Genomic DNA, 27,659 nt, shown 5'->3' with positions numbered 1-27,659 from the left:
ATATATATATATATATATATATATATATATATATTGGAAACGAGATTTTTGCGTTCTTTCAAATTATTACAGAGGCGGCAGGCTTATCACCAAACGCCCTATTCCTCCTAATAGAGTGGCCGTCGCCTGCGGTGGTAGTAGAACCCAAACACGCCTCGATTTCTGTCTCGTCCATATTCGGAACCACCACCGCGATGACCTCCTCCTCCGCTCTCGTCCTCACCACTACTTTTCTGTTCCCTCTGAACCACCGCCCCACGTTTCTCGCTATTCCGTCCCATCTCAGCAGCAGCGATGGCCATCGAAGGAGCCGTGCCGGCCCCCAGGGAAAGTGGAAGTGCTGCTCCACCGCTAAGGACAAGTCGGCCTCTACGCAGCAGAGGCAGCGAAAGCCGCCGCGCCGTTCCTTAAGCGGGAAATCAGAGCCGGACGTTGACCCCATTGGCTTTCTCTCCAAGTTCGCCATCTCCCACCGCGGTTTTGCTCAGTTCCTTCGTGAGCGGTGCTCTGCGACCCTCAGCTTTCCTTGTGCTTCCGCTGTGGGTTTACTCGTCACTCTTCTCACTCCGTTCTTGTTTCTTGACGCTGTCTCCAGGTACAAGGCCTTGAAGGACCGCAGATTTGAGTTATACTCTCGGTTTATAGATCTGAAGGAGTCAGCTTCGGGGTGAGTTTCTCAAGATCTGTTGATGTTTGGTACCCTTATATGAAAAAAGTTTCCTTCTTATCAAATTTGGCTTAACTTGGTTATGGCGGAACTGTCACCTGATATGCCCACGTCTTGCTTGATAAAATAGGTATGAAATTTTGGGCATGCATAGGCATAGGCAGCATCGGGTGGACTACATGGAGTGGGCCCCAGGTATTATCACGTTGATTTAAGAGTCATTACAAGATTTTCTTGTTGCCAGAATACTTCAAATTTTACAGCTGAAACATTTGAACTCCTATTACGCTTGCAAGAATTATGAACCTTGGAACAGTGTTCCATCGGCAGCTTCTGGTTCTTGTAATATAGAAACACAAAGCCATGATCAAGATGCATCTAATCCTTGGCTGCATCATGCCATACGTTCATCATCACATATAAGGAAATAAAAAGAAAAGCAGCATTGACCCCAAAAAAAATCCTGTAGACAAGAAATGTTTTCTTTGTTTTAGCCTCTGTTCTAGTGCACACATTTTTGGTAAAAAGAGTTATGTTTACTTCTGTTTCTGGTCATTATTATGGAGTAACTTTCTTTTGGTATTTAATATTCTAATGATTCTTTCCTTGTTTATTTATAAGATGCAATATTTGATTATAGTTTTTATTTAATTCAATCGTCACTCATGTATTTGGCTGTCTTTATTTAAGATTTTAAATTAAATACAAATGCATTGCCTTGAATCTATTTATATCATACTTCTTGCTGTTGGAATCTTATTCTTTATTTAAGACATTTTTGTTGCACTTTTCCTTCATATTTAAGATCTTATATTTATAGTTGATGAAGCGTCATTCTTAGGATTACTTTAAATTTAATGGTTGCTCTAGATAGGAATCAAAGTTGAAATATTCTTATTTAGGTGCTCGATATTGTTCGCTTGTTGGTGACTTCAATGGATGGTCAGCAACAGAAAATAGTGCAAGAGATGGACACTTAGGGCATGATGATTTTGGTTATTGGTTTATCATTCTTGAAGATAAGCTAAGAGATGGTGAAGAACCAGATGAATACTTCTTTCAAGAGTACAATTATATGGATGATTATGACAAAGGTGACAGTAATATTAATGTTGAAGAACTTCTTAGAAGAATAAATGATGAATATTGGGAACCTGGAGAGGTTTGGCCCCGTAAGTCACGTATGGAGATGGTTTCTAAGTTGTATGAACAGATGTTTGGCCCCAATAGTCCCCAGACTGATGAAGAACTAGGTGAAATACTTGATGCTGAAACACGTTACAAGCAATGGAAAGAAGTCTCAAAATTTGATCATGTCAACGACAGGCCTCGCTTTGATGTCATTGATGATGGGAAGGAGTTTGATATCTTCAGTGTTAAAGGTGATCCAGTATCAGCAGAGAAATTTAAATCTAAGAAACCTCCTCTTGCTTACTGGATAGAAATGCGAAAAGGACGTAAGGCATGGTTGAAAAAATACATGCCCGCTATTTCACATGGAAGTAGGTATAAAGTTTATTTTAATACTCCTGATGGAGCATTGGAAAGAGTTCCAGCTTGGGCTACATATGTTCTACCAGGTACACTCATATGCTTCTTAGTCTATCATAGTTACCCTTCTGTTTATTTCTGACCTTTTAGTTCACAGCAACTTCATTTTGTCCATCATGATACTTTCAAGTGTTCTAAACAATATTCTACCTTTACCTGATGTGTGAAACTTATATAATTTGCATTGATAGATGATCTTGTTACTTCGGCTAACCTACAATTGAGGGGCTTTGATGGTTGCATACATCTGAAAAAGTGTTCTGATATTCAAAAATACATGTTTAATTTGTTTTGAAACATTTAGCTTTTCAGAAACCAAAAGCCCCAGAGTAATTGTGTATTTCGGTGCTTATTTAGCTCTTAATACGTAAATAACATTTTCTATTACAGATACATCACTCAGAAATTTCCTGGATTCTTTACATCATGGCTAACTTCTTTATCTGACATAAAGTTATTTTCCTAAAATGGAATTTCTCTAATTTGAGAGACTTTAGGTTTGCACTAAAAATCTATGTTTTATCTGTTGCTTGGGGATGAGGCAGCTCCTTGACTGTTGACATTCTCCTTATGAACTCTTTCCAAGAAAGAATTGCATGGTCATGTTTGGGGTCTGGGATCATGATTTGTAGGATGTCAAAAAGTAACTTTGTCCGTCTGTTGTCATCAAAAAGTTAGAACTGGATCTGAACTAAATGATTTATAGTATGTCACAAGAACTTTGTTTTGAACTCCAACCAAGAGAAAATTATAAACTTTAATTTGCAGAAAAGCTAATCAGAGTTATGAAGCATCTTTTGCAGATCAGTTTGGAACTGGAAAAAAGGTATCTTGATGATGAGAATGTGAAAATTTCTGTAAATGAACTAATAGTACTAGAAAACCTATTACATCCAAGTTGGATACGGCCTTAGTTGGAAGTCAATGTGAAAAGAGGATATTCAAATATACTTAGCAATTAGAGAATTTTGCGGTATTTGGATGTGTTATGATGATACTATTATCTTGGATAGTGGTGGATGTTCTAGAAGAGTTATCATCCAGTATTTATTGTGCATTATCCATCAACTGAAGTTTGTGCCATAATTCTCAAATGGCTGGAGACAGAGAGGTTACATACACTTGATGATTAGTTCTCTAGTTTTCCATAATGTTTTTCTAAACCCTATTTTGTAGTGGTAAACAATGGGATACCAGATTTTAACTGGATATGGTTGGATTAGCTTTGTTCTTACTGATGACTACCTCTCAGAAGCAGATGGAAAAGAAGCTTATGCAGTTTATTGGGAACCTCCTCCAGAGGATATGTACAAGTGGAAGTATAAGAGGCCCAAAACTCCAAAGTCTCTTCGTATATATGAGTGCCATGTTGGGATAAGTGGATCGGAACCAAAAATATCATCCTTTAATGAGTTTACTTCCAAGGTAAAAACCTAGTAAAGTAGTGTGCCTCATCGTGTATTTCATGTTTGCCTTTTCTTTCAGGTTCTTCCACATGTGAAAAATGCAGGATACAATGCTATCCAGTTATTTGGGGTTGTTGAGCATTGGGACTATTCTTCTGTTGGTTACAAAGTGAGTTGCTTATTCTCAAGTTGACCAAGTATTAAGTTTTGTGTTCTTCAGGTTCTTAATAGTTAATATTACGTTAAATTCTTTACAGAACAAGAACATTTCTGCTTTCTATTCATTATGCAGTAAAAATGAGCCATTTTAGTCATTTTGTTGGTTCTTTTATCTTAATGTGTTTGGTTGGGAAACCATTGCAGAAAACATGTCTAGCAGACTATGTTTACATTTGTTTTTAATCGTTACCTGTGTTATTCTTTTGCTTCCCTTTCCTCCCTATGACCATTAGATGTGTCCTTTAAGATCAGAGACCACTTGATTTAGAATTAAGACTATGAATAGTGTTTCTTAAAAGTAAAAAAACAACTAATTTATGCTCTTCATTTTTAAAACAGAATAAAGAAGAAATTCAAATGGACATTTATTTTATCAGTTGGAGGGTTGTTTCAACTTCTGATGCTTCTGTAATTGTATTTTTAAGAAGTTGACACATAGTGGTAATAGTAAATCAACCTTGTACAGTTGTACTAGTAGTTAATGTTTTATTTATAAAGCTCATGCAATAGTGGCACGTCGATCAGAAATTGCAAATTAAGTGAAAAATTTAGGCACTATGAATTAGTTAGTATGAGCTGTGAGATTGTACCTTTTCTTGCCAATTGAAGGTTCCATAAAAGAAAATCTAATATACTCTTAAAAGAGAGTAAGAGGGATGCCAAAAATTTTATTTTCAACACATTTGATATCACTTTTATACCCTTTTTTATATACACTAAATTTCTTACCTTGAGTATAGCTTTTGACTGAATGTGAAATAGAGTTACAATTTACATTTAACTTTCATATTTTATTCCTTCGATTAAACTATTGATCCCTTCAGTGTATATATCCCAAAAATGAAATTTCACATCTATAAACCATGCACATAGAAATTACCATCTGGATTTCACCAGAAATGAGTGATATTAATTATATGAATGGGGCCCACATCCTATCAGCAAAGATATATTTGCTTATTTAGTAGGTAACCCTCTTTAGGACATCAATGGAGTCGATCTAGATTGTGTTTCAGACTTTATTTGGTTAGAACCACATTGGATCAATTAATGATTTGCTGACTAGATAACAACCTAAATCAAGTTATATTATTAAATCAATGATGGATTAGTGTTAGTTTAAGTTATATTATGTTTTCTCGAGGTTTGAGAATTGAGATACCTCCTGATATGGTATGGTACAGGTCTGATAGCTTACCGTATGCAGATCAGGGTAAACTGGGCAGTTTGTTCGGTACAAAACCTGTACCATCCTATTCCCGGGGTACACTGAACGTATGTCTGATATAGGGACTGTACCACCCAATACAGGATGGTATAGGCCTTGTACCGAGGAGTTATTTTAAAATATTTTTTAGGATTTTCTGGAAACATGGTACATATATAAAATTGTTGTATCAACACTCGACACATTTGGTAAAGTACCGGTCCAAGCTGTAATTGGTATAGTAGCAATATACAAAATTGCAACCCATGTGTTTCATTATTTTGTGTTATAATATATAGAGTTCTTTATATATTGGTTAGAGTACATTTGATGTTGGCAGCATAACTTAAAAAATCTTTGTTTAAATTGGATTATAATCTACCCTAGCTGTTGCTCTCTCTAATGATCAATAGTAATGTTTGTCGTCTCATACCAATCAGATAGTGTTGGTCCTAGGCTCCTAGCCGGATTGGTATGTATTGATTGGTATCGATGTGTGGACATACAACATGTGAGTATATACCAAAGGAGAAAAGGAAGGATCAAATGGCGGTGGAGGAAGAGGATGCAGAAGGAGGAAGGATGAGGAAGGAAGAAGAGAAGACGGTGGAGGAAGAGGAGGATGAAGAAGGAAGAAGAGGAAATGATGGAGGAAGAGGATGAGGAGAGGAGGAAGCATAACTGAAATTGATGTGTGGCGACAGGAAACAACAATGCCTCATGGGTTCTGCATGTGTAGGGAAGCGGGCTCATGAACACAATTCTAAACTAGTGAATAGTTTTTTTCTTTTTTTTATTGGTCGGAACAAACTGCTCGAAACGGGGTCGGTCCATATACATAGATTCATGCCTGGATCAGCACATACTGCCTGTTTAGTATTGGTCCGGGCAAAACCGCATTCCATGATTAGTGAATCATGCTCAATTGGATCCATTTTATTATCTTATCAGAATACTCCATGAATCAGGATTATAATTAAATCAGCAGAATAGTGACCTATGTTATTTTGATTCTAAATGTTTCTGTATCATGTTTACTTTTCTGTACAAAAAATTACATACTAACACTATGTAACATATTATTGCCTTACGGAATTTTTGTTATATCGGGCACTATTTAATTTACTTTGTTGGTTCATTAAGTTCTCTTAAAGAAACTTAACTCCTTTAAATTGAAAAAGAGGCACACCTCTTACCCCAAAATGTTACTAAGTATATTAACAAATAAACTATTTTTGGTGTTCAATAGTTTTAAACAAATTATAACTAGTAACTGTTTATTTTGAAGTAAGATCAATTACCTGTATGTTTTTGCTTTGCCACTAGCTCTAAAATGTGTATTTTTGGTATGTTAGCCATAATGATTGGGAAAACTGATTCTTTTTGTGTGTTGTGCCTGCTACTTGTTGAATATAAACCTTGGTTTACAAGATAAATGGTGTATGTTTACTCACTTGTTTTCATGTGAAATTATGGTATCGTATACTATGGAGTATGGAGTACTTTCCATGTACCTACATGAGTCCCTTCATATGATTTAAGATACAGCAGGATCAATTGGCATCATGAGACAATATCATCCAGTTTTAGTTCCATATGAAGTACTAGGGAAGTATTAATATCTGTAATATTGCAAGTTTGTGACAAGTAATTTATTTCAAAAACATGCTTGTCAGTTACATAGTCTATTGCATTTGTTTTTCTTGACACACTTAGTCTATTTTTAATTTCAGGTTACAAATTTTTTTGCTGTTAGTAGTAGATTTGGGACTCCTGATGACTTCAAGCAGTTGGTTGATGAGGCACATGGTATGCTATTAAGACATTTTTTTGCTTTGTTGTTACAAGGTTTCAATATATGATGGACAAGGTTGGTTTTAGCCTGAAAATTTTGAATACTGTGTATCATCATTTGTGAGAGTTATGTATGATGTGTCTAATGTCTGAGTAGCAAGTCATATTAAATATTAACTCTCGTATGATTTTCAACTGGATCTAGTATTTTATGGGTTTTGTCATCCATTTATGGGTACCAGTTAACCCAAATTCAGTGCTCAGTCTGGCTGCCTTGAAATGAGAAGTCATGACCAAGATCAGATCAATAATGAGTAATTGTAGGATGCAATTTTCTCTGCATTGGAACGGGCTTTTCTATTTTCTTATGCTTCATGAAGCTGACTGTTTCTTAATATGCTTATGCTGGAAAACCCTAGTTACTTATAGATCCTTGTACATATGTTTAACAACCTTATATATATTAGCATCAACTATTGTCTGCTCATTTTGTGTTGTTATGCTGTTTATGTGGTTTATGCTCATTTGCAGTCTCGGATTTCAGACAACATATTGTACCACCATGTTGTTTATGTGGTTTATGCATCAACCACATTATGGCCTTTTGTTTCATATGTTTTATTTAGATACTTCATGGATCTTCTGGAGGCATTAGATTGTTACTTTCCAGCTAATTACCATAATCTTTTAAGGTTTTCGAAGTTTTTCAATTTATGCTGTCTTTCTGGATTTTTGGTTTTGATCTTTGTGCTCCCCATTCTCTCTTTTATTTTTTAAACATGTGATTCATATTGATCTGAGAAAAAATTAGATCTTATCCTTATTTTGGAAATAGATAATCTTGAAGGACTGACCTCCAAGTATACATGGTGTTATTTGTACTTGCAGAATACCAGAAATTCAGTCATTTTATTGTTCAATTTGTCTTTGTCCCTAATGTCATAGACAAGTTATTATTTGTAGTTTTTCTTAATCTTGAATGATATCTCTTCTCATCATTTATTATTTTGTCTTTTGTTGCCGCTTCATATGTTCTGCTGGTCTATGTAGTATATACACCTTAGTATTTATCAGTTCATGAATTTATATCCATTACAAAGGAGGTTGGTTCTTGTTATTTTTCTGCTTATCACCAGAGTATTTGTGAAATTTTATTGTCTTCTCTTTCATGATGTTAGATTTAAGCTCACTCTCTTTGTTTTGCTCTACCCTTCTGCTTCTTGTACCTTCTTTTTCCTCTATCACACTACTCACCCGTCTCTCTTTGTTGGTCCATTATGTTAGTTTTATCTATCTTGTTTGCTGGCTGTATAACCATTTGCATTTCTTTCGACAGGGCTTGGAATTCTAGTGTTTCTAGATGTTGTTCATTCCTATGCTTCAGCAGATGAATCAGCTGGGTTGTCACTATTTGATGGATCAAATGATTGCTACTTCCATACTGGTGTGAACTATTTTGCTTCATTTTTCTATCCACTGAAATTGATGATAGCGATTTGTCTGCTTTACATCTCGCCTTACTCTTACTCTTTTAGCGCTTGGTTATTATCTTTCTTTATGCATTTGTCTTGATTGAACCTGAGACATCTAGAACCATTTTTATGTGCTTCCATCATCTCTTAGAATGTGCAATACTTCCAAACAGGGATTGCTTTCTTGGATCAGTTTTGCACCAGCACACCATTGCTTTCTCAGAGCAATTGAACTATATGTTTCAATGAATCATTGACCTTGTTGATCAGTAGATGCAGATAAATCATGCTGATATTTTTTATTTGTGTCAAGTCATTTCCTGACTACGACCTTTTTCTGACAGGTAAACGGGGTCATCATAAATATTGGGGTACCAGGATGTTCAAATATGGTGATGTTGATGTGTTGCACTTTCTTTTGTCAAACTTGAAGTGGTACTTTCTACAATCCAACCTTTGCTCTAGATTTCATCTCCTTTCATCTTTTGATCTAATCAATGCATTTTGAAAGGTGGGTTGCAGAATATCAGGTTGATGGCTTCCAGTTTCACTCACTCCCATCAATGATGTATACTCATAATGGTTTTGCTACATTTACTGGTGACATCGAGGAGTAAGTTGTTTTGTGCACTCTTGATCAACTTACACTAGAATAAAACCAGCTGTGTAACATGAATCTGTTTTTCATACTTGAGACATGATCTTCATGTGGATTTGAAGTTTTTCATCTTTCTTGAAGGCTGGCCACTAGTCTTATGGAAAAAGTTCAGCTTATGGAAAAAGTTACTTAACTGGATATATTTATATTAAAACGTGATATAATAAATTGCATGAGAATTATATCTTTTAGGCACAATTTTGAAAAAGCTGTGCCCAGATGAGTTTTCATATTAATCTTACGTGTATCCAAATTTTCCAATAAGTATGGGCTCATCATGCTGGTTCAGAACAAGCATTTCTTTTTCTAATATTTCCTTGTAGACATGGAAAAGTTCAAATCCTAGATTATTTTAACAATAAAATGTTTCATGGGGTTCTTGGACTGAGAATTGTTGATAATATTAGAAAAAGAATAATTTGATTCTGGAAGCAGACAAACTCAATTCTTGCCAGAAATTTTTGAGGACAGAGAACTTTTGCAAAACCACAAAGAAAGATATGGATAATCAAATTCTTTTAGATCCATGACTGAATGAGCCTAAATTGGCTATGGAAGAAGAGGATTTTGAAATATAGATGAAATGGATGAGTACTAAGGATCGAATCAAGGACAATTGTTTTGGCATTCACAATTTCAGTAACATGTTGAAAAAAATTATTGATTCAAGAAGACCTTTTCTTCTTTCACACATGGCATGATATGTGTAAAGCCTTACATGAGCTCGTATTGCTTTTATCTTCTTTTCTACCTTTCTTTCTATTTGTATTCTGCTGCATAAACTCCAGTACATTAGGACATGCACTGATATCTATTTGTGTACCTTCGCCCATGTTTATATGTATTAGAGCTTTGATTTAGCTAAAAGCTTCAATTCTTGAGGCTGATCCTAAACTTATAAAACTGTCTTAAGGATCTTACACTAGCAAGAAGGTTTTTTTTGAAACAAACATGAGAATTTGTTAATCCTGATTAATGAAGGACATGGAATACGTACTACAATATAGAAAAAATAAACAAAAAAGAGAACAAGATGAGAATATCAGTATCTATAACATAGAAGATATACCCAAAGGAAAATTAGAACGTAGAGCAGCAACAATAAACCCATAGTGATAAAATTTCAGGAACAAATTCCAAATGCAGATAATTATGTTCTTAAGAACCACCGCAGATAAGTTTTGATCTCATATCAGTTGCCTTCCTTGCTTCCATTAGCTCCATGGTACTTTCATCTTTTTTCACAGACTCAGAAAATGAATCTGCAAATCTATAACACCTCTGATTGCCTTAGCAAAAAATGAAAAAAAAAGTGGAATAGAATTTTTACTCAATGATGGGGATAGCATCTGTTTTTGGATAAAAACACAGTGGTAGCCATATATCAATCTGATTGATCTTTTGCCAAAACTAAGCCGTGAGGGCATTTAACATTAGTGCCACTGTGGCTCCCAGGGAGTTGCTTCACCTTACAACAATAGTTTTTTTTCTTTTCATTTTTCTTCTTGCTTTTAACTTATAACCTAGACTTGAGATGCTACCCATTTACATGTCCTACATCAATCTACATACTTGTCCTGCATAAAAAAATGTAGCATGGAGAATATTTAACAAGTTAAAGCAGGAGTTGCTGTTCTTAAGTGTTTGTCATGTTTCTTTGGGGAGAATAAAAATGATAGGGTTTAGTTAGTCTTTATGAAATTCTTTTAAGCTTTACTAAAAATGTAAAGAAACTTCTCAGATGCATGCATCTTACAATACCAATATGGGTTTATACTTTATAGCTGCCTTGAGCCAATGCCATCTGCAATAGGCCAGTTCCCCTTTGCTTCTCAGTATATCATTATCACATTGATGCGGTAGGTTTTCGAAATTTGTACTGGACCAGCATATAGAACCTCAACCTATGACCCCCGAAAGCCTTCAGGTTGTAACCTCATGCTTTCTGATCAACAAAGTTTCTTAGCCTATGACCCTGAAAAGCCTAAGCGCCTTGCAAAACCCCCGAGCAAGGCATTTCGATGAACGCCACAGGCGCCGAGTTCCTAGGGCCAGTGCCTGTGTGAAATTGGGTTGGGGATTCAAGCGTGTTTCAATTGAATGAGTAAGTTAGTTCAACAAACCAACTAATGTACCCTAACGTAAAACCTGCCCCAACAGTCGCCTTTGTCCGTCGCTACAGCTGTCTGTCGCTGCCACCTCTTTGTTTGCAACTTTGTTCGCCACCATTGCCTTCGCCTGCCATTGCTGCTTTTGTCCGCAACTTAGTCCTTCACTGCCTTCGTCCATAGCTTCGTCCACCGCCACCGTCGCCTTCATCCGCAGCTTCGTCCACCACCCTCTTCTTCCTCCACAGCTGTTGATTCCTCATCTTTTCAATTCCCTCTTGAAACTGTTTAGCATTGGTTAGAACTGTTTAGCACCATTTTTGGTCCACTCTTTAGAACTATTAGCACTAGTTAGAAACCTATTTAGCATAGTTCTCCATTAGTAGAAAGTAGAAACCTTATTGTGTCATTTTTATTTTTATGATCATATTTATCAATTGGAATGTATATTTTTTAAAATTTAATATTCTGGAGCTCCTAGCACTTTTAAAGACATTAATCTTAGCTTTATCTCTATATATTAAAGAAGAATAGCTTGGTTGGAGAAGTCAGAGAATGCAATTTTCAGTTTCCTTTATTTGGCTACAACAACAACAAAAAAACTGTAAAGTCCTAACTATTTTGGGTTGGATTGTTAAGATATATATTTTTTGTCTGCCATATTTTTGGAAGATTTTTATGAACAATTGATTCTAGTTCTGCTATACCATCCATGATCTTCGTGTCTTTCAGGTATTGCAATCAATATGTTGATAAAGACGCTTTATTGTACCTTATTCTAGCAAATGAGATGCTGCATGAACTTTATCCAGATATCATCACAATTGCAGAAGATGTAAGTTACCATTCTTTCCTTGGATTTCTATCTTCTTGTGGTAAATTGGTTTTCTATACAAGGTGAATAGACTCACTGTGTCTCATGTTATGCCCAACTTACCTAGAATCTATGGCTTTTGGTTTCTCTCCAAAATCGAAACTGTTGTTTAGAATAAGATGAATTAAATTAAGTCCTATGAAGAGGAGGTCAAAATTACTGAAAGCAAGATATAAGCAAAAGAAGATAGGTGAAGATATAAATGATAGAAAGAGTGAAATGAGACTAGGGTTGCATATTCATAATTAATGTGCTTAGGATGTTATTGAACCCATCTTTCTGAGTCTGCCATCGACAGGGATTAATGAACTAATAATACTAGATGTATTAAAAATTGAGCAATATTAAAAAGTATCGAACTAATAGTACTAGACATAATTAATGTCTTTTGATCAGAAGCTGTAATGCATGTAGTCCTTGAAGATGATTTAAGAAACAAACTAAACATAGTTGTATTTGACTATTTTCCTATTTAGCAATTGAAAGAGGCAAGGTTTTTCAAGAAAGAACTGCAGATTTTTATTTGGAAACTGATGATACTCTTTGCTAGCAAGAAGCCTTGAGCTTGTGGTAGTGGCCTGTCATGGACTTTCTTGTTGATGTTCAGTTACCACAACTTATCCCATGCTGGTTCGCAGTTAATATACCACCAAATATATTCACTGCATCAGTTAGCCCGTATCGCCTGCATTGCTCTCAATTTCCATGCATCTCAATCATTCTATCCCATTAGTTGATGTCTTCCATTATGACATCACATCAATGTTCTCAGACGATGTGAGTTGGCACTCTTTATGAGAGTATTGAGGGTGGATCTATCTCCAAAGCATATAGATAAGGAAAACCATAGATGGAAGAGGAGCATTTGCATCAGGTAATGTCTTCTTCCTTGCTAATAATGGTCCAAGTCTCCTAACTGATATAGTGATCAGAGTGGAGCACAGAGAGAAACCTACAAACGTGAACTTCTGTTGTGTTTGTCTTTGCTTAGAGTCATTTCTATGAGATTAATCCATAATTATTTTTCACATTTCACATTATAATATCTTCTGAGACTTAAAAAGAAGTTCACGTCCTCTTAATACAACCTATATCATCATAAGACACATTTTTTAAAGTCATCTCAGCAAAATAAATACCAGCATAGCTTCAATTTTTTGCTTCAGCGAATTCAAAGAGCAAGAACTTATGCATAGATGACTATGTTTATTCCTGAACCAAGTCATCACTTGAAATTCTATTAGATTCATTCTAAAAATGTTACTATCAGGATAATAATTGAGAATCATACACTAAAGTTGCTTGTATATCTCTTACCTGTACTCTTCTCTTGGAATTTGATGGAGGAAGTTTTAAAAGGGTGTTACCAAGTGAGACCTCAGTAAGATTTGCCTAGGATCCTAACCCATATCCAATAAGTAATGATGATATCCAAATGCAGATATGGATCACATATCAGATTATGTTCACACTTCACAGTATTGTGTACTTATTGAGGGTCCATACCTTATTTTAATGGGTCAGTTTGAGGATCCAGACCCATGTTATCAGGTGGAACTCAGGACTGATAAGTTTGTTTGGATGTCTACATCTTAGGTTAAAACTTTGCAGTTCATATATCTTGGATCCAGCAGAGCTTATGATTTTCATATCACCTGGTACTTGGTAAATTATTGTTTTGGATGTTGTAGCAACTACATTTCTCAATTGTCATGATGGATGAATGTCAATTGCTATTGCATTTGTTGCAATAAAATGATAGTTTCAAGAAGTAGATTCTGTCAGTAACATGAGAAATTGGCTTTTGAGTAGTTTTGATCTAAATACAAGCTAACTAGGTATGCAATTTCGAATAATACCGCCCGGTATGTACCGGTCCGTCAGCTTACCGGTACACGGACTGCCCGTTACCGGGCGGAACGAAAAAATAAAATAAAAATTATATATATATATATATATATATATATATATATATATATATATATATATATATATATATATATATATATATATATATATATATATATATATTTTATAACAGGCGACGTGCCGTCGCCTTATATATGTATGTATATATATATATATATGTATGTATATATATATATATACATACATATATATATAAATACATACATATATACGAGGCGATGTTGCGTCGCCTCGGTGACGTCGCCCCGCACGGGAGAAGGAAAAGGCGACGTCGCCTTTATAATATATATGTATATATATATATATGTATGTATATGTATATATATGTATGTATATATACATACCGTTCGGTATACCGCTCGGTATACAGTTTCGTACCGTACCGAGCGAACGTCGAAATTTTGGTACGGTACGAAATTGCATACCTTAAAACTAAGAATCCCCACTTCTGTGGTCCATACCAAGTGCTGACCAATCATGCAACTGAGTGGTATTGTGCAAAATTTACACTGACACAAGCAACCACAGAGAAAGAATAGATTATAAAAAAAAGAGGAAATAGAGAAAGACAAAGAACAAGTCTCAGGCATTTTGCTTGTACAGATTCATTGTCCTCCTTTTCTTCTCCTTTTTCTTATGGCTGCCACTTTGAGAAGACTGTCTCACCAAGCCCAAATTGAATTGTTAAATATGACTTCAGAAGTTCTATTTATTGAACCATCAGACACGTTCAATTTATGAACTTATCCAATGCATCTGTTTGCAATAGGCTTAAACCAGTCTGGTGCATCTTATACATCTAGTATCGTGTATATCCTTTTCGAGACTGTCCAATAGGTAAATACCACCTCATACAAGTATTAAGCCATGATATGTAAATTTTAATGTGGAACCTTGATACATGGTTTGCCTTACCAGTCTGTACTGGTGTACCAACCCACAATCAGTATGATATATACCGAGTTATACCGAGCATACCAACACACAGTACATGGGGGCATACCGATGTACCACCTATATTGGTCCCCTGTCGGACTAGTACACTTGGTTCTGTAGCTTCTTGTTGTTGGTGAATGGGTAATTATGTGCCATATAAGTAGTTGGACTTCCTTGTACAAAATCAAGTGAACATCATCAAAATTACTGATTTGACTGTTCTCTTAAATTGCATGGAATAGAAACAACTAGTATAAAGTACGAATACAATACATCATTTTTTTTTCTCTCAGGAGGAGGTATCATGGAAGGTGATTGTCTTCTTATGCTATAATGCTGATAACTCAGTAAACAAAGAAACTACTGTTTTTTATTGTCCACACTTCACACGGTTATTCTTTTTTTAGCTGGATAGCTATGAAACAAATATATACATCAGAAATGTGAAAGCTAACAATAATGTTGAGTTTATTCTAACTCTAAACTTTTCTTTCTTTTATAATGTAGGCCACATTTTATCCTGGATTATGTGAACCAACAACTCAAGGTGGCTTGGGATTTGACTACTGGATCAACTTTTCAGTTTCTGAGTTGTGGCTGTGGCTTCTTGAGAATGTCCCTGATCAGGACTGGAGCATGAATAAGGTTTCTCAACCTACTTTTGTTAAGATAGCTGCCATGTCATACTGAAAAGCCATATGTTTAACCTTCAAACTATCCTTGGCTACTCGATGGGTTACTACTTGATTATACTGTTGCATCTTTTTTGTACCTTTGAAGATTTCAACTTGAGTTCAAAGGATCACTTGTGAATGTGGACTTGTACACCCTTTGCACATTTGATCTGTTGGATGAGATTTTGAAAAGGATGTTTTAGCACCTTCAAAACGAAAGCTTAGTGTACTAGGAGAAACATTTCATGCAAGATATAAGGATAGAAATCCTAATCTTTTACCCAATTCCTACTGTTCTGCTTTAAAATTTCTAGCACCCTAACATGTATAGATTTGGCTCAACTGATCGGGTTACAATTGTGCATAAATTACTTCTGTTATGAATTATGATAAATATGTGATTGGAAAACCACATAGCAAAATAATCATAATGAGTTAAATCTTCACTATTCAGTTCCCTCATCATTTGCCTCATTTATAACGATGCAACCATGACTTTGAGATCAAGCTTAGTTTGTTCTTTTCTTAGTTCAGAGGTCAAGTTGAATTGATTTCCATTATTGAGTCGATGTTAAGAGACTTTTTCTTAATGTTTTAGAGTATATTCGTTCAGAGTTAGTCACATATTAGGATTGGTGTTTTATTGTGATTTAAGTCTATTTTAGCTAGTTTGGAGTTTGGACTAAGAGATGCTATTTTCAGCACTGGACCCTTTCTGGTTCATAGCCAAATTGGTATTCGTCTAGTCCATGCTGATATACTAACACATGATTCATCGGTATATGATGGTATCGAGGAAGAGAGACGGGCAAGAAAGTTGGTTCATTGGTAAATACTATGTTCCAGACTGGGAAACGACAATGCCTAGTTCAGACTAGTTACATTTTCACAGCTTTAAAAGGGTACCTAAGTGTGTTGTAGTTAGAGGTCATCTGAATTTGGGGAGGATTCTCAATATGGTAACATTTTAGTAAAATTTTGTTGGACAGATTTTTTTTCCTTTTTGTTTGCTCAAGGCTTAAGTAAATCTATATTTATAGTGGGTAAATTGTAAGTCTTGTAGTATGAAATGGTATGATTTTTTATTAATGAAAACATTGATTTCTTTTTAGTTCATTTGGCCTTGGTTATCCTTTGTTCCCCATATTAGAGCTATGATTATGTTATTTTAGTTAGTATCATCAATATTTTTTTTTTCTCTTATCCTTCCATTTTGTATCTTACAAAAATTTATATATATTTGCCATATTTATGACAAGCCCATTGGGTGCTAGTTGCTTCTTGGACCTCATTGCACCATAATTTTATCAAAACCCCCTGCCCCAAACCATTGGATCCAGTGTTTCTTTTACTAATAAGTTGTATGATTGGTTATGAACATCCACATGAGATATTGTCATTTTCATCTCAGTTTTTTTCCCCTTGACTTGCATTGTATTCTTGAATTGTGTGACTACAATCTTTATTGGCAAGTTCATCTATGCAATTGGTTTAAAGAAAAAGAAAAACAGGTGACAACTATATCTGCACTTCACATGTAATCGGATGTCTTTCTTCTTAAATTTATTGATGACAAATGCAATATATAAATATTCTTTATTTTCATTTGTTCTCATGTCAATCACCTTCATGTCTACTCTTTATTTGTGTTTTTGCCCATATAAGCATTTGTCTCTTATAAACATTTTGACTATCTAGATTTCTTATTTATCTGATCCAAGCCTTCTGAAAAGTCTCTCTTGATTTACTTGGCAGTGCATAGTTGACAAGCATAAACAGTAGTAACACTCTTCTTTGGTATAAATTTTTGTAGCATCTACTTGCAAGTTGCAACCATTTCTTCATCCTCAAATTCCTTTTCTGCATCTTTGTTGTTAATAATATCTAACCCATTTTAATGGTACTTTAATTGCTTTCAATTTATTGTGAATATCCTGTAATTGCTTAACTCTAGTAGATACTGTTTGAAAGAATTTTTAAAATAAAATTTTTTAGAATGAATTTATGATTGACATGGTTTTTTATGTTATTCTATATATGAAAAAAATATTGCAAACTTATTTGTGGTTTTTTTTTGGCGTGCAAGTTATCTTACTAATAAATACTGAGCAGTTTATCTTTCAGCAAAGTTGTGATGATAATTTTTATAGTTTATGTCTAATAACCCACAAATTGCATCTTTGTTTAATTATATAACTGGTGCAGATTGTGAGTGTGCTTTTGACCAACCAACAAAGCCATCATAAGATGCTTTTGTATGCTGAGAATCATAATCAGGTATTGGCCTTATACATAAAATGTTTGCTTCTGTTGCCATTTAATCAATTATAGTTAGTGTCCTGTGCTATTTAATTTTCTTTTTGAGGTTTATGACTCCTGATGAATTTGTCTGTTATATTTGTTATGAGAAAATTGGTTCCAACTAAAGTAATTTATTCAATCATGTTAATCATAAATTAAATATGTATCCGCTAATGGATTCTCTGCACTGGCTGTCATGTTGTCCAGGTCACACTATTTAGTTTGGTTTTGTCAAATTTTAAAATGCATGAAGAGATTTACTTTTTTGCTATAGCCAAAATACAAGTTTTGCATGATTTGGTCATGTTACGTCTGTATAGCTAAAACGTTTAATACATCATACCGACATGCTGGCCTTTGATTAAGTATACATATTATGTCACTCCAACTCTCTATCAGAGCTAGACATATTCAATGTCAACCTTGGCGGTACCTTTGTTGATCAGCCAAGTTGTTCTGGATATTATCAGTTGACAGATCTGTCTGATAAAAAGAGGGATACCTCCAAAAGTGCTTACTTGTCACTCCAAGAAAAATGTTTTTTATTGGTTCTATCTCTTTCTCTCTACATCAAATACTCATCAATCTGAGTGATTAATGGTCTGAGAGAAAATATGACTTTTCTTTTGCACAATGCTAAATCCTGTTATATTTAGGAAGATAAACAAAAAATGTGCATCTACCCAAGTATAAAGAAAAATATAACAGAACGGCAGTCATGAATAAAAATCAGAAAGGACTGGACAAATAAAAGCACAGTGTCTTTAAAAGATGTTACAGTAACTTAATAATACCCAGAATTGTACATTTTTTACATGAATGAACTTGGTCTCAATATTTAGATGTGTTTCAAGTTAATTTTTCATTAATGACCACTTATTAATGTCAATTACATTGTAATACAGTCAATATCAGGAGGGCGGTCCTTTGCGGAAATTTTGTTCAGCAAGGCTGATGAGCAAATCATTGAATCTGATAATGTTCTATTTAGGGGAGCTTCACTGCATAAGGTATGTTAATAGCAACTAATTTACTTCTGATGTCATTCTAATTGCAATGCATGATAGTTTGCCATTTCTAATATTGCTTTAGTCTCCTAATTTTGAAATTATACAGCTTTCTGATAGTGAAAAATGATTAATTAATAATTTCTAACCTGCTAGTATGCTTGTTTTTTGTTGTAATTACTGCTAAGATTCTCCTGTCTCATACTGTGCAGAGGGAGAACAAGGTGTATAGGTTCTTGTTTCTCTAGTCTCATGCTTTCTGGTAGTTCTTGTCATTGTTTGTTTTTGTTCAGACTCTAGAGAGAAAAATAAGGCCAAGAGTCTATCTTAGATTGTCTGTGGTTTGCTTACTTGATTAGAGGATTAACTTGAATTATTGAATCCTTGTTGTGGTCAAAATGGTGAAAGAAATCTGGCCGATCATTATCAAGCCCTATGTAGCTACCCTTAGTATGAAGAGTCTTCACTGGTCTGTAATGTTTAAGACTAATCATAACTACCAAGATGTTTAGGATTTATGCCCATCAATCCTTTCCTACTCGAGCCTCTCATTATTGCCTTTATACTAGGTTTATATAACTGACGAATCTGATAACTGACCTATTGTTTTCATTGAGCTGAGCATGAACCACTGAGTCAAAATACTTGTAATAAAATTAATGGTAGTATACCCATTAGGTTCATATAAATCAATCTATTCTTTTTGCCCACTTCCAATGTGGAACAGGGGTGTTACATAGTAGAGTCATGATAACAATTTCTAGGTAAAGCTACATACGTTGACCCTCCTAGACCTTGCTTTAGCGGAAGTCTCATGTACTGGGTATACCCTTCATGTATTTAGTTGAAATTTAAGCATAGGTTTACTATGATAATATTCGACTTCCTACATATGGTAAACCCTAATTCAGCATATGCTCTGTCACTGAAAATGTTACTAGTCTTGTATAGAGATTTATTTGCAATAACTTTCTTTATCTTGCCCAGGATGTTAGAAACTTTATTTTCAGGTGTGCATACAAGAGATATCCATGCAAATTATCTTGATCTGGAATTATTACTTCTTGCATATTTTAATTTTTAACTTCATATTTCAGATGATCAAGTTACTGACATTCACAATGAGTGGAAGTGCTTACCTCAATTTTATGGGAAATGAATTTGCACACCCAAATGTGAGATTTTTTTATATTGTGTTATCTAGTGCTGGTTGTCTTCATTTCTCTCTTTAAAGGCATGTCATTGCCTTTTTTAACGTTAAATATCAATTCTTCTGATTTTGTTATTTTAATAGAGAGTTGAGTTTCCAGTCCCAAGCAACAAGTTTTCGTTTGCTTTGGCAAACCGTCATTGGGATTTGTTAATGGATGAAGTGCACAGGCAACTTTTTAATTTTGATAAGGTAAGCATTTCAGTCTAATATCTTACTCAAGTTTGTATGATTAAATTTGAGTAGTCATTTTATATACTCCATGTCTTCTGTGGTTGATATTTGCTAAGGATACTACTCTGTTTAATCAGAAATGCTTGTTTGATATACTAATTTACTATTTCAGCCCTTTGACAAGTACTATGGAATGTATCATCTGGAATGATCATCGCATACAATAACAAAATAGTGCTCAAGTGTGACCGTGGATTGCAATTTTGCCTCTTTTTTCACCACACCAACTGGTATTTACTGGTCCGAGTTGGAACCCCCATTTCAGGTGTCCTGATTCAATCTATATAACAAAAAGAACTTCTCAAGCACAACGAAGTTATGAATGGTCTGAAATGTTTTTCCTCCACCACCTCTTATTCCTTCTCTCCTCTTCCTCCACTGCCACTTCTTCCTTCTCTCCTCTTCCTCCACCGCCTCCTCTTCTTCCTTCCTCTTCCTCTTTCTCCATCTCCTTCTTTCCTCTTCCCCGTCACTATCCTTTTCCTGCACCACCTTCTCTTCTTTGTTCCTCTTCTCCTTCTTCCTCTTTGATACATATTGGTGTATCAAGTGATTGATTTTTGTGGATAAGATCCAGATGGAATCATGAATAAATATGACTCTAGATAATATATTGCAATTGGATGTGCAAGACTTTTTACAGAAAGAAAATCAATTTTTAATTGGATTACTTATCTAAAATGAATCTGTAGCTATATTAATCCTTTATCCTTTCCATTTAGATTGCATTCTCACTGTCACATTTTGGTGTTTTTATCCATTATTTTAATTTAATACTCCAAAATTTGAACCATATGCAACTGCTTTTAAGTTGCTACATGCTGGCTTGGAGGACATGCCTGTAAATTGAAAACCTTGATGTGGATGTTAAGCATCACATACCTTTAATTGTGTTTTTCAACCTGGTGCAGTGTTTGGTCAACCAGTTGAACTAAAACATTTTGAGGTCCATTGAACAAGTGTTAATTGGTCAAGAGTTATTGTACCTGATCTGTGCATCAGAAAATTAGGAACATGAGAAAAGAAAATTCTGTTGGAAGCAGGTAGAAAGTAGTTGAAGGTTGTTGTAGGTATTTCTCATCTTTCAGACTTCCACCTCACACAAAATCTACAACAAAGTTTTACTATAAAGTATAAACTATAGATTTTTCTTTGTTCATAGTAATGCAACATGTCTGTCTTTATTTTTTGTGCATACTTTACTTATTGATAACATTGTTGATGTCAGGCAAAGATACACATGCTTATCTGTCAGTTGTTCAGTGTTGACCTAGAATATTTGTGCATATTTTACATTTTGCAGGATATGATGAGGATAGATGAGGATGAGAATATACTTTCAAGTGGACCACCAAAGGTGCACCATATTAATGACTCTAACATGGTATGAGGTTTCCTATTCATTTATATGTCTGCAGCTAAGTTATATTGACTATTTTTCCATCTCACCGATCAACTTCGTTGTTCGGGCATAGACATCCTGTAGATACAATTAACCTCATTCGCTGTCCTCAAAACATCCCGTAGATACAATTAATCTTACTATATATTAGCTGTTGCCCCATTTGTGGTAGAAATGACACTGTCCTCAAAACATTGATATATACCATAAAAAGACGCTTTAAAAGCATTATGAAGTTGCTCTTAAGTATTTTAGGTTTATTGTGCTCATGCAGTGCTAGGTGCTTATTTGTCGCTCATGCTATCAAGGCTTTTGTCAGCAAATGGGAAAACTTTAGATTAAAACATAATTTTGAACGTCTTTTATTTTCTGGTTTTGTTCGAAAAATAAAACTTCTTACATGTGGAACAATTCTGCTATGAAAGTTGCATTACTTGTATTCATGCTAGCTTAATGTTTTAGGCCTTTAGTATATCTGATACTGAAAAACTACTAACAATTTTCATATAGGTTATATCCTACAACAGAGGACCGCTATTTTTTGTGTTCAACTTTCATCCTACAATTTGTTATGAAGCTTATTGTGTCGGTGTAGAAGAAGCAGGGGAATATCAGGTACTATGTGAATCCCACTACTTGGCAATTTCCTGAAATACCATAAATGATAAACAAGCAGAAGAAATGTAAACAGAGAAACGGAACATGTGATGGATTTAATAGTATGGACTACCATATTGAACCATACCTATTAGAAAAGGTGGTACATACTGCTCTAATGAATTTCAGGTCACAAACCATCTTGTTCTTATTGTATAGCACTTACCAAAGTGGATCGCAGTGTATTGACCGACGCGGTTAGATGCAGGTCAATCTATGTCCTAGAACAGATCAATATTGATCCAATCTACCCACAGAACATGATATGGATCATATTTGAAATACGTTTGACAAATTTATAATTTTGTGCCAGTTGACCCTTAGCCCCAACATGAATCTGTGGGGTTTTAGACTTGTTAGGTGGGATTCTGTTCCTTTTAGTACTTATTTTGTGTAATGATGAAAACCTTTGCTTTTCTGATGTTAGTTAGCTATCATTTGCTTTTCTGAAGCAAACAAAAAAAATGCTTGATGACGTTATGAATTGCTTTGTTTCAGTTAATACTCAATACTGATGAAGTCAGTTACGGAGGACTCGGGATGCTTAAGAGAGACCCGTATCTTCAAAGGACTAGCACCAAAAGGTGTTCATCTTAAATTACAAGTTTCTAGCATCTGTTTGTTCTTAAGAGACACCAGTATTCAAGTATCGATAAGAAATTCTGGTGAGAAGAGAAGTCTTGGAGGGCATTACATAACCCAAGGTTAAATTTTCATATCCCCGTTTCAGGAATGTGGGTTCCTTTTAAAAGGTTATTTCTCCACATCCCTGTTATGTTGGGGACATGGTTCTCCTTGGCTATCAACCGCAGTGTGAATCTCTCCTATCCTCGAAAGACTTTACTCACCTGTATAGAGCTGACTGATTATTCCAGGCCTTGGGAACACGAGGGTTTTGATTTGACTTTCTTTACTCCATCTACAGAATTTATCGATATGTTTATGTTGTTACTTTGCAGGACTGATGGCCACAGAAACTCGTTGGAAGTGTCATTGCCTCGTAGAAGCGCCCAGGTAGGCAGTAAGACGGAAGAACTTGATCTATCTATTTTCATTCCAGGAACGATGTGGCTGAATACTGGCATATTGGCAGGTCTACAAATTGACGAGAATTTTGACAACATGAAGCCGATGGAATCTTGGAAATTTTGATTATATATTCAATTGAGGTGATCGGCTGAGGCGACTACGGGGCTAACATTTTGGCGTTTTGGAACATTCTGGTTCGTTTTGACAAACTACAGATCCAAGTGAATACGAATGCCACTATGCAAGTCTGACTGTAGGTCCATAAGAGCCAAATTCCGTACCATCTTACTACTAATCAATGCTGTCATCCCGGTGTATAATATCTTTTTCTGCATGGGGTTTGCATCGAAGAACTCAAAAGGTTCTCTGTTATGGAGGTACGACATCATATTGGTCTTATCACTTTTGTTTTTGGCTTTTTGCTTTCTTGTTTGTTTCTATGTATGAATTCCTTGCTTTCCATGTAGTCGTACTAATATCGTGTTCTGATGAAAAAGATCTTGTACTCACTTCCAGGAAAAAATGATTTATTACTGAGTTTTGATGAAATTATGAGTCGTATGATTTAGTGGAGGGTTTCAAGATTTCATCATAATAATTAGTTTAATTGTTAAAAAATTTATGAAATTATCAATAATTTTGTTTCTATTTTCTTATGAGAAAATGGTGGAAATCATCTTTTATCCCCTCTGTTTCTTCATGTGATTACTGGGCTGGTTGGCATCTTCTTTCGACTTTTCATGAGCATTTAACGAAGGATGATGCGAGGAAAAGGTCTTTTCCTTGCGCGACTTTGTCGCATATTCTTTCACCGTTTATTCATGAGCATTTAATGGAGGATGCTGCATGGAATAAGTCTTTTCCTCTCGCGTCTCCGTCGCAAGTTTTTTAACCTTTTCATGAGCATTTAATGTGAAGGATGTTGCGTGGAAGAAGTCTTTTCCTTGCGCGCGACTTTGTCGCATTTCGCATGTGAACCTCGTGTTCGTTTGGACATGCGTGTACCATTCTGAACATGAGGGAACAAAAGGGACTCGGATCGAGTCTTAAAAGCCCAGCTTCCGGTTCCCAAGTGACGATCCGGCCGTCATGTAGCAAGGTGTCAGTGTGCCACTGGTGTGTGTTGTGTGGGCTGATAAGCTACTTCAGCTGCTGCAGAATGGTTTCATATCTTCATCGCTTTCCGGCAACTTCAAAATATCTGTCAACGAGGAAAGGAATCCAGTAAGTCACTGTCCTGAAATGTTTAATGGTTTCAAGTAACAGGTGGAAATCATGAGTCCTGAAATGTTTATTTCTTATATATTTTCTAATCACATGTGACGACCATGCCGTTGTATTTCTTTGATTTTCAATTTTGGCTGTATTTTGAATAACATATTTTGAATTATTAAAATTAAAATATGGTGCTTATAATAATACATTTTTTGCACACATAACTTGGAATATGAATTTATTTGGCGATTGTACGGGAAAATATATTTATTTTTTATTGTTTTTTATATGGTATCCCATTTTGTAATTACCAAAACGTCATTCTATATTTATAATATTTCAAAAATGTTTTTTTTAAGTTATGTGTTTTTATGAAATCCAAAAAATTTCGCCAACTGTTTATAATGTTTTATGGATTAGTTTTTATTTGTAAAATATTATATAATATATTTAAAATAAAACACTATATAGTGTTTTTAAATATTATATAATATTTTTAAAATATTATATAGTATTTTTTTGTGGATAAAAATCAACCCACAAAACACTATGAATGGTTGGCAAACATTTTTAAATTTGGATGAAAAAATACATGATAACTTTTGAGGGTATTTTTAGAATTTTTAAAATAGGATATGATGATTTAAAATTATAAAAAAATAGATATCATCTGAAAAAAAAAATAATTGATATTTTTTTTTTGGACAATCATCCTACTTATTTTGGCTTGAAAATCTAATTACAAACATCAATCAGTAATTGGTGGTGATCGGGTCAAGGGAGTTATAAATCAAACTTTATCGAATTGGAGTAAAAGTGATCGATGCGCAAAGATCACCTTGAAGTGCATAAAAGTGCATGAGTCAATAAAATTTGACTTGCGTAAGAAGAAACTTGTCACGTGTAAGAAAAATCGTGCTATGGCGAGAGGCACAAGACAAAATATACTGAGGCATGTAAGTTGGGAAAACTTGACCGAAGTATAAGAGGAAATTCGTCACGACGGGAGACACAAGATAAAATCTGCTCGAGATGTATGAGTCGAAAAAACGCGATCAACATAAGAGGAAACTTGCAATGACGAGAGATCTAAAATAAAATGTCCAAGATGCGTGAGTAGGAAAAACTTACCCACATAAGAAGAAACTTGTGCCGATGAGAGGAAACCCGAGAGACATAAGACAAAATGTACTTACAAACATCAATCAACCAAGGTGTCACATTACTAGTTTTATTTGAAAGCAGTTTGCATGTAGCCTCCTGCAACGTCAAATTTTATTTATCTCTTCATCACCCCAATAGAACGATGATATGAATACCGATTTGGAGTACGACTTGAATTAGCAACGGTGGAGTTGGCCGTCTCCTTATGTCGCTTCCGACTTGAATACCGTTTACTCCCTTTCCGTCGCTCTATCCAGCTTCGTCACTGAGATGGCGTCGTCGGCGCACACGAACTCGTCGTAGCGGTAGAAGATCTCCGCCATCAGCAGGCACGCCGTCTCCACCACGTAGTCCTTCGCGGCGCACTGCTTGTTGGCCGGCGTCGGCGTACCCGTCTCCGGCCCGTTGGACCAGAAGACGTACTTGAGCAGCTCCTTCCCGCTGCCCATGAACCTTTCCGGGGCGAACGTCTCCGGGTCGTCGAACACCGCTGGATCCCGCATCACCAGCGGCTGGTACCCGCACAGCAACTCCCCCTTCTCAACCTTGAACGCCGCGTCGTGGGAGTTAAGCGTGAAGTCGGTGCGCGCCCGCCCGTACTGCAGCGGCACCGGCGGGTTCAGCCGCAGGACCTCGTACACCGTCGATCGCACCAGCTCCATCTCCCGCACCGTCTCGAAGCTCGGCCGCTTCTCCCCTCTACTCTTCATGACCCTGCGCACCTCGTCCTTGAGCTTCTCCCGCAGGCCCGTCTTGTCCCTCCCTATGGTGGTCAGGAGCGTGGGGAAGAAGACCGAGAAGCCGCCGAAGGCGTTGAATCCTAGGACGAACAAGATGTTGTTGATGGCGTCGTGCTTGCTGAGCCCGTGCTCGGTTTCCGCTCGCTGGACAACCTCTTGGCCTTGCTTCTCGACGAATTCGTACAGCTTCCGGTAATCGCGGCTCACGAGGAAGAAGGGGAGGGGGAAGGAGTGGAGGAGGATCTCCTCCAGGGGTTGCGGGATGGCCCCGACCTTCACCGTCGGGAGGAGCTGCAGCGCGAGCCACTTGTCGAGCATGACGAAGCCATTTTCTCCCACGTCGGGCGACACCGACGGGTCGGCCCCGATGATGCTCTTGCAGAGGAACGCGAAGATGCACTTCTGCAGCGGGCCGAATAAGCCGGCGGAGCCATCCTTGGCGATCCCCTGCTCTATGGTGGCGAGCATGACATCGAGGTTGGAGAGGAACGAGGAGACCCAGGTCTTGGCGCCGCGCCTGAGGAGTTCCAAGCAGAAGCTCTTGACGCGGGCGTGGTCGGGCTCGGAGGGGTCGAGGTACACGACGACGCGGGTGTCGCCGGTGAAGCTGAGGCTGGGCATGTAGTCCCCGATGAGAATGTTCTTCTTCTCCACGACCTCGAGGTCGAAGAGGGCGGAGAAGGATGTGCAGTCGAGGACGGTGACCACGCGGGGGTCGACTCCAACGAAGAAGGGGAAGGTGGGGGGCATGTTGGTGCGGAACACGGTGCTCTTGTGGGTGGCCATCCGGCTGCGGAAGAAGGTCTCCGGTCCCTGAAACCAGAAGTAGTCGAGGCGGTCCTTGAGGGGGCCCACCAGCGGCGGGCCGTAGCTTCCAGGGATGGGCCTCGTCGGCAGCGTGGTGACGGCGGTGGCGGAGGCTGACGACCACATCATAGCCATCCGTACCTTCCCTCTCTTCTTCTTCTTCTTCTCCTCCTCTCACTTCATGTCGTGCTCATATAGCGGTCGGTCGGTATCGACCTGCCGCAAGTTAACTGCACTCTCTGCTGCGTCTCTATCTGTCTCTTTGCGGCTAAAGAATGGTCCAATAATTGAGCAGCTACAGCGGAGATATTATGAGACGCGTTCCTTTTCGTGGATCCGACCGACCGATGGATTCACGTGAACGGACGCCATCCAACGGCTCTCGTGAACCGTACGGC

General features: G+C 36.6%; 2 protein-coding genes across 7 annotated transcripts; one reads left to right on the top strand and one right to left on the bottom strand.

Annotated features, from left to right (window-relative positions):
• The first annotated feature begins 72 nt into the window (after positions 1 to 72).
• Positions 73 to 24,674, top strand: LOC135614788 (1,4-alpha-glucan-branching enzyme 3, chloroplastic/amyloplastic-like). Of its 6 annotated transcripts, XR_010487743.1 has the most exons (22): positions 73 to 502; positions 596 to 667; positions 798 to 862; positions 1,570 to 2,247; positions 3,471 to 3,643; positions 3,704 to 3,793; positions 6,784 to 6,859; positions 8,181 to 8,288; positions 8,661 to 8,751; positions 8,828 to 8,929; positions 11,815 to 11,917; positions 15,329 to 15,466; positions 17,701 to 17,772; positions 18,702 to 18,806; positions 19,901 to 19,978; positions 20,098 to 20,205; positions 21,551 to 21,631; positions 22,160 to 22,264; positions 22,805 to 22,890; positions 23,266 to 23,320; positions 23,400 to 23,712; positions 24,254 to 24,674. XR_010487743.1 is itself a non-coding variant. In XM_065112522.1 (21 exons), the coding sequence occupies exons 1-21, from the start codon at positions 195 to 197 to the stop codon at positions 23,430 to 23,432; spliced, it is 2,721 nt and encodes a 906-aa protein (XP_064968594.1). In that variant the 5' UTR covers positions 73 to 194; the 3' UTR covers positions 23,433 to 23,903. The 6 variants fall into 6 exon arrangements, 4 of the variants coding, with proteins under 4 accessions (XP_064968594.1, XP_064968595.1, XP_064968593.1 ...); XR_010487745.1 differs by lacking the exon at positions 24,254 to 24,674 and having other exon boundaries at positions 22,805 to 23,010; positions 23,400 to 23,903; XM_065112522.1 differs by lacking the exon at positions 24,254 to 24,674 and having other exon boundaries at positions 3,477 to 3,643; positions 23,400 to 23,903.
• Positions 24,675 to 25,706: 1,032 nt separating this feature from the next.
• Positions 25,707 to 27,477, bottom strand: LOC135614785 (fatty acid hydroperoxide lyase, chloroplastic-like). Its single transcript, XM_065112518.1, has one exon. The coding sequence runs from the start codon at positions 27,394 to 27,396 to the stop codon at positions 25,945 to 25,947; it is 1,452 nt and encodes a 483-aa protein (XP_064968590.1). The 5' UTR covers positions 27,397 to 27,477; the 3' UTR covers positions 25,707 to 25,944.
• Between the last annotated feature and the right edge of the window lie 182 nt (positions 27,478 to 27,659).

The sequence above is a fragment of the Musa acuminata genome, chromosome BXJ2-6 (assembly GCF_036884655.1).
Source record: "Musa acuminata AAA Group cultivar baxijiao chromosome BXJ2-6, Cavendish_Baxijiao_AAA, whole genome shotgun sequence".
Taxonomy (NCBI): Eukaryota; Viridiplantae; Streptophyta; class Magnoliopsida; order Zingiberales; family Musaceae; genus Musa; species Musa acuminata.
This window is presented reverse-complemented; position numbering and strand designations above follow the sequence as displayed.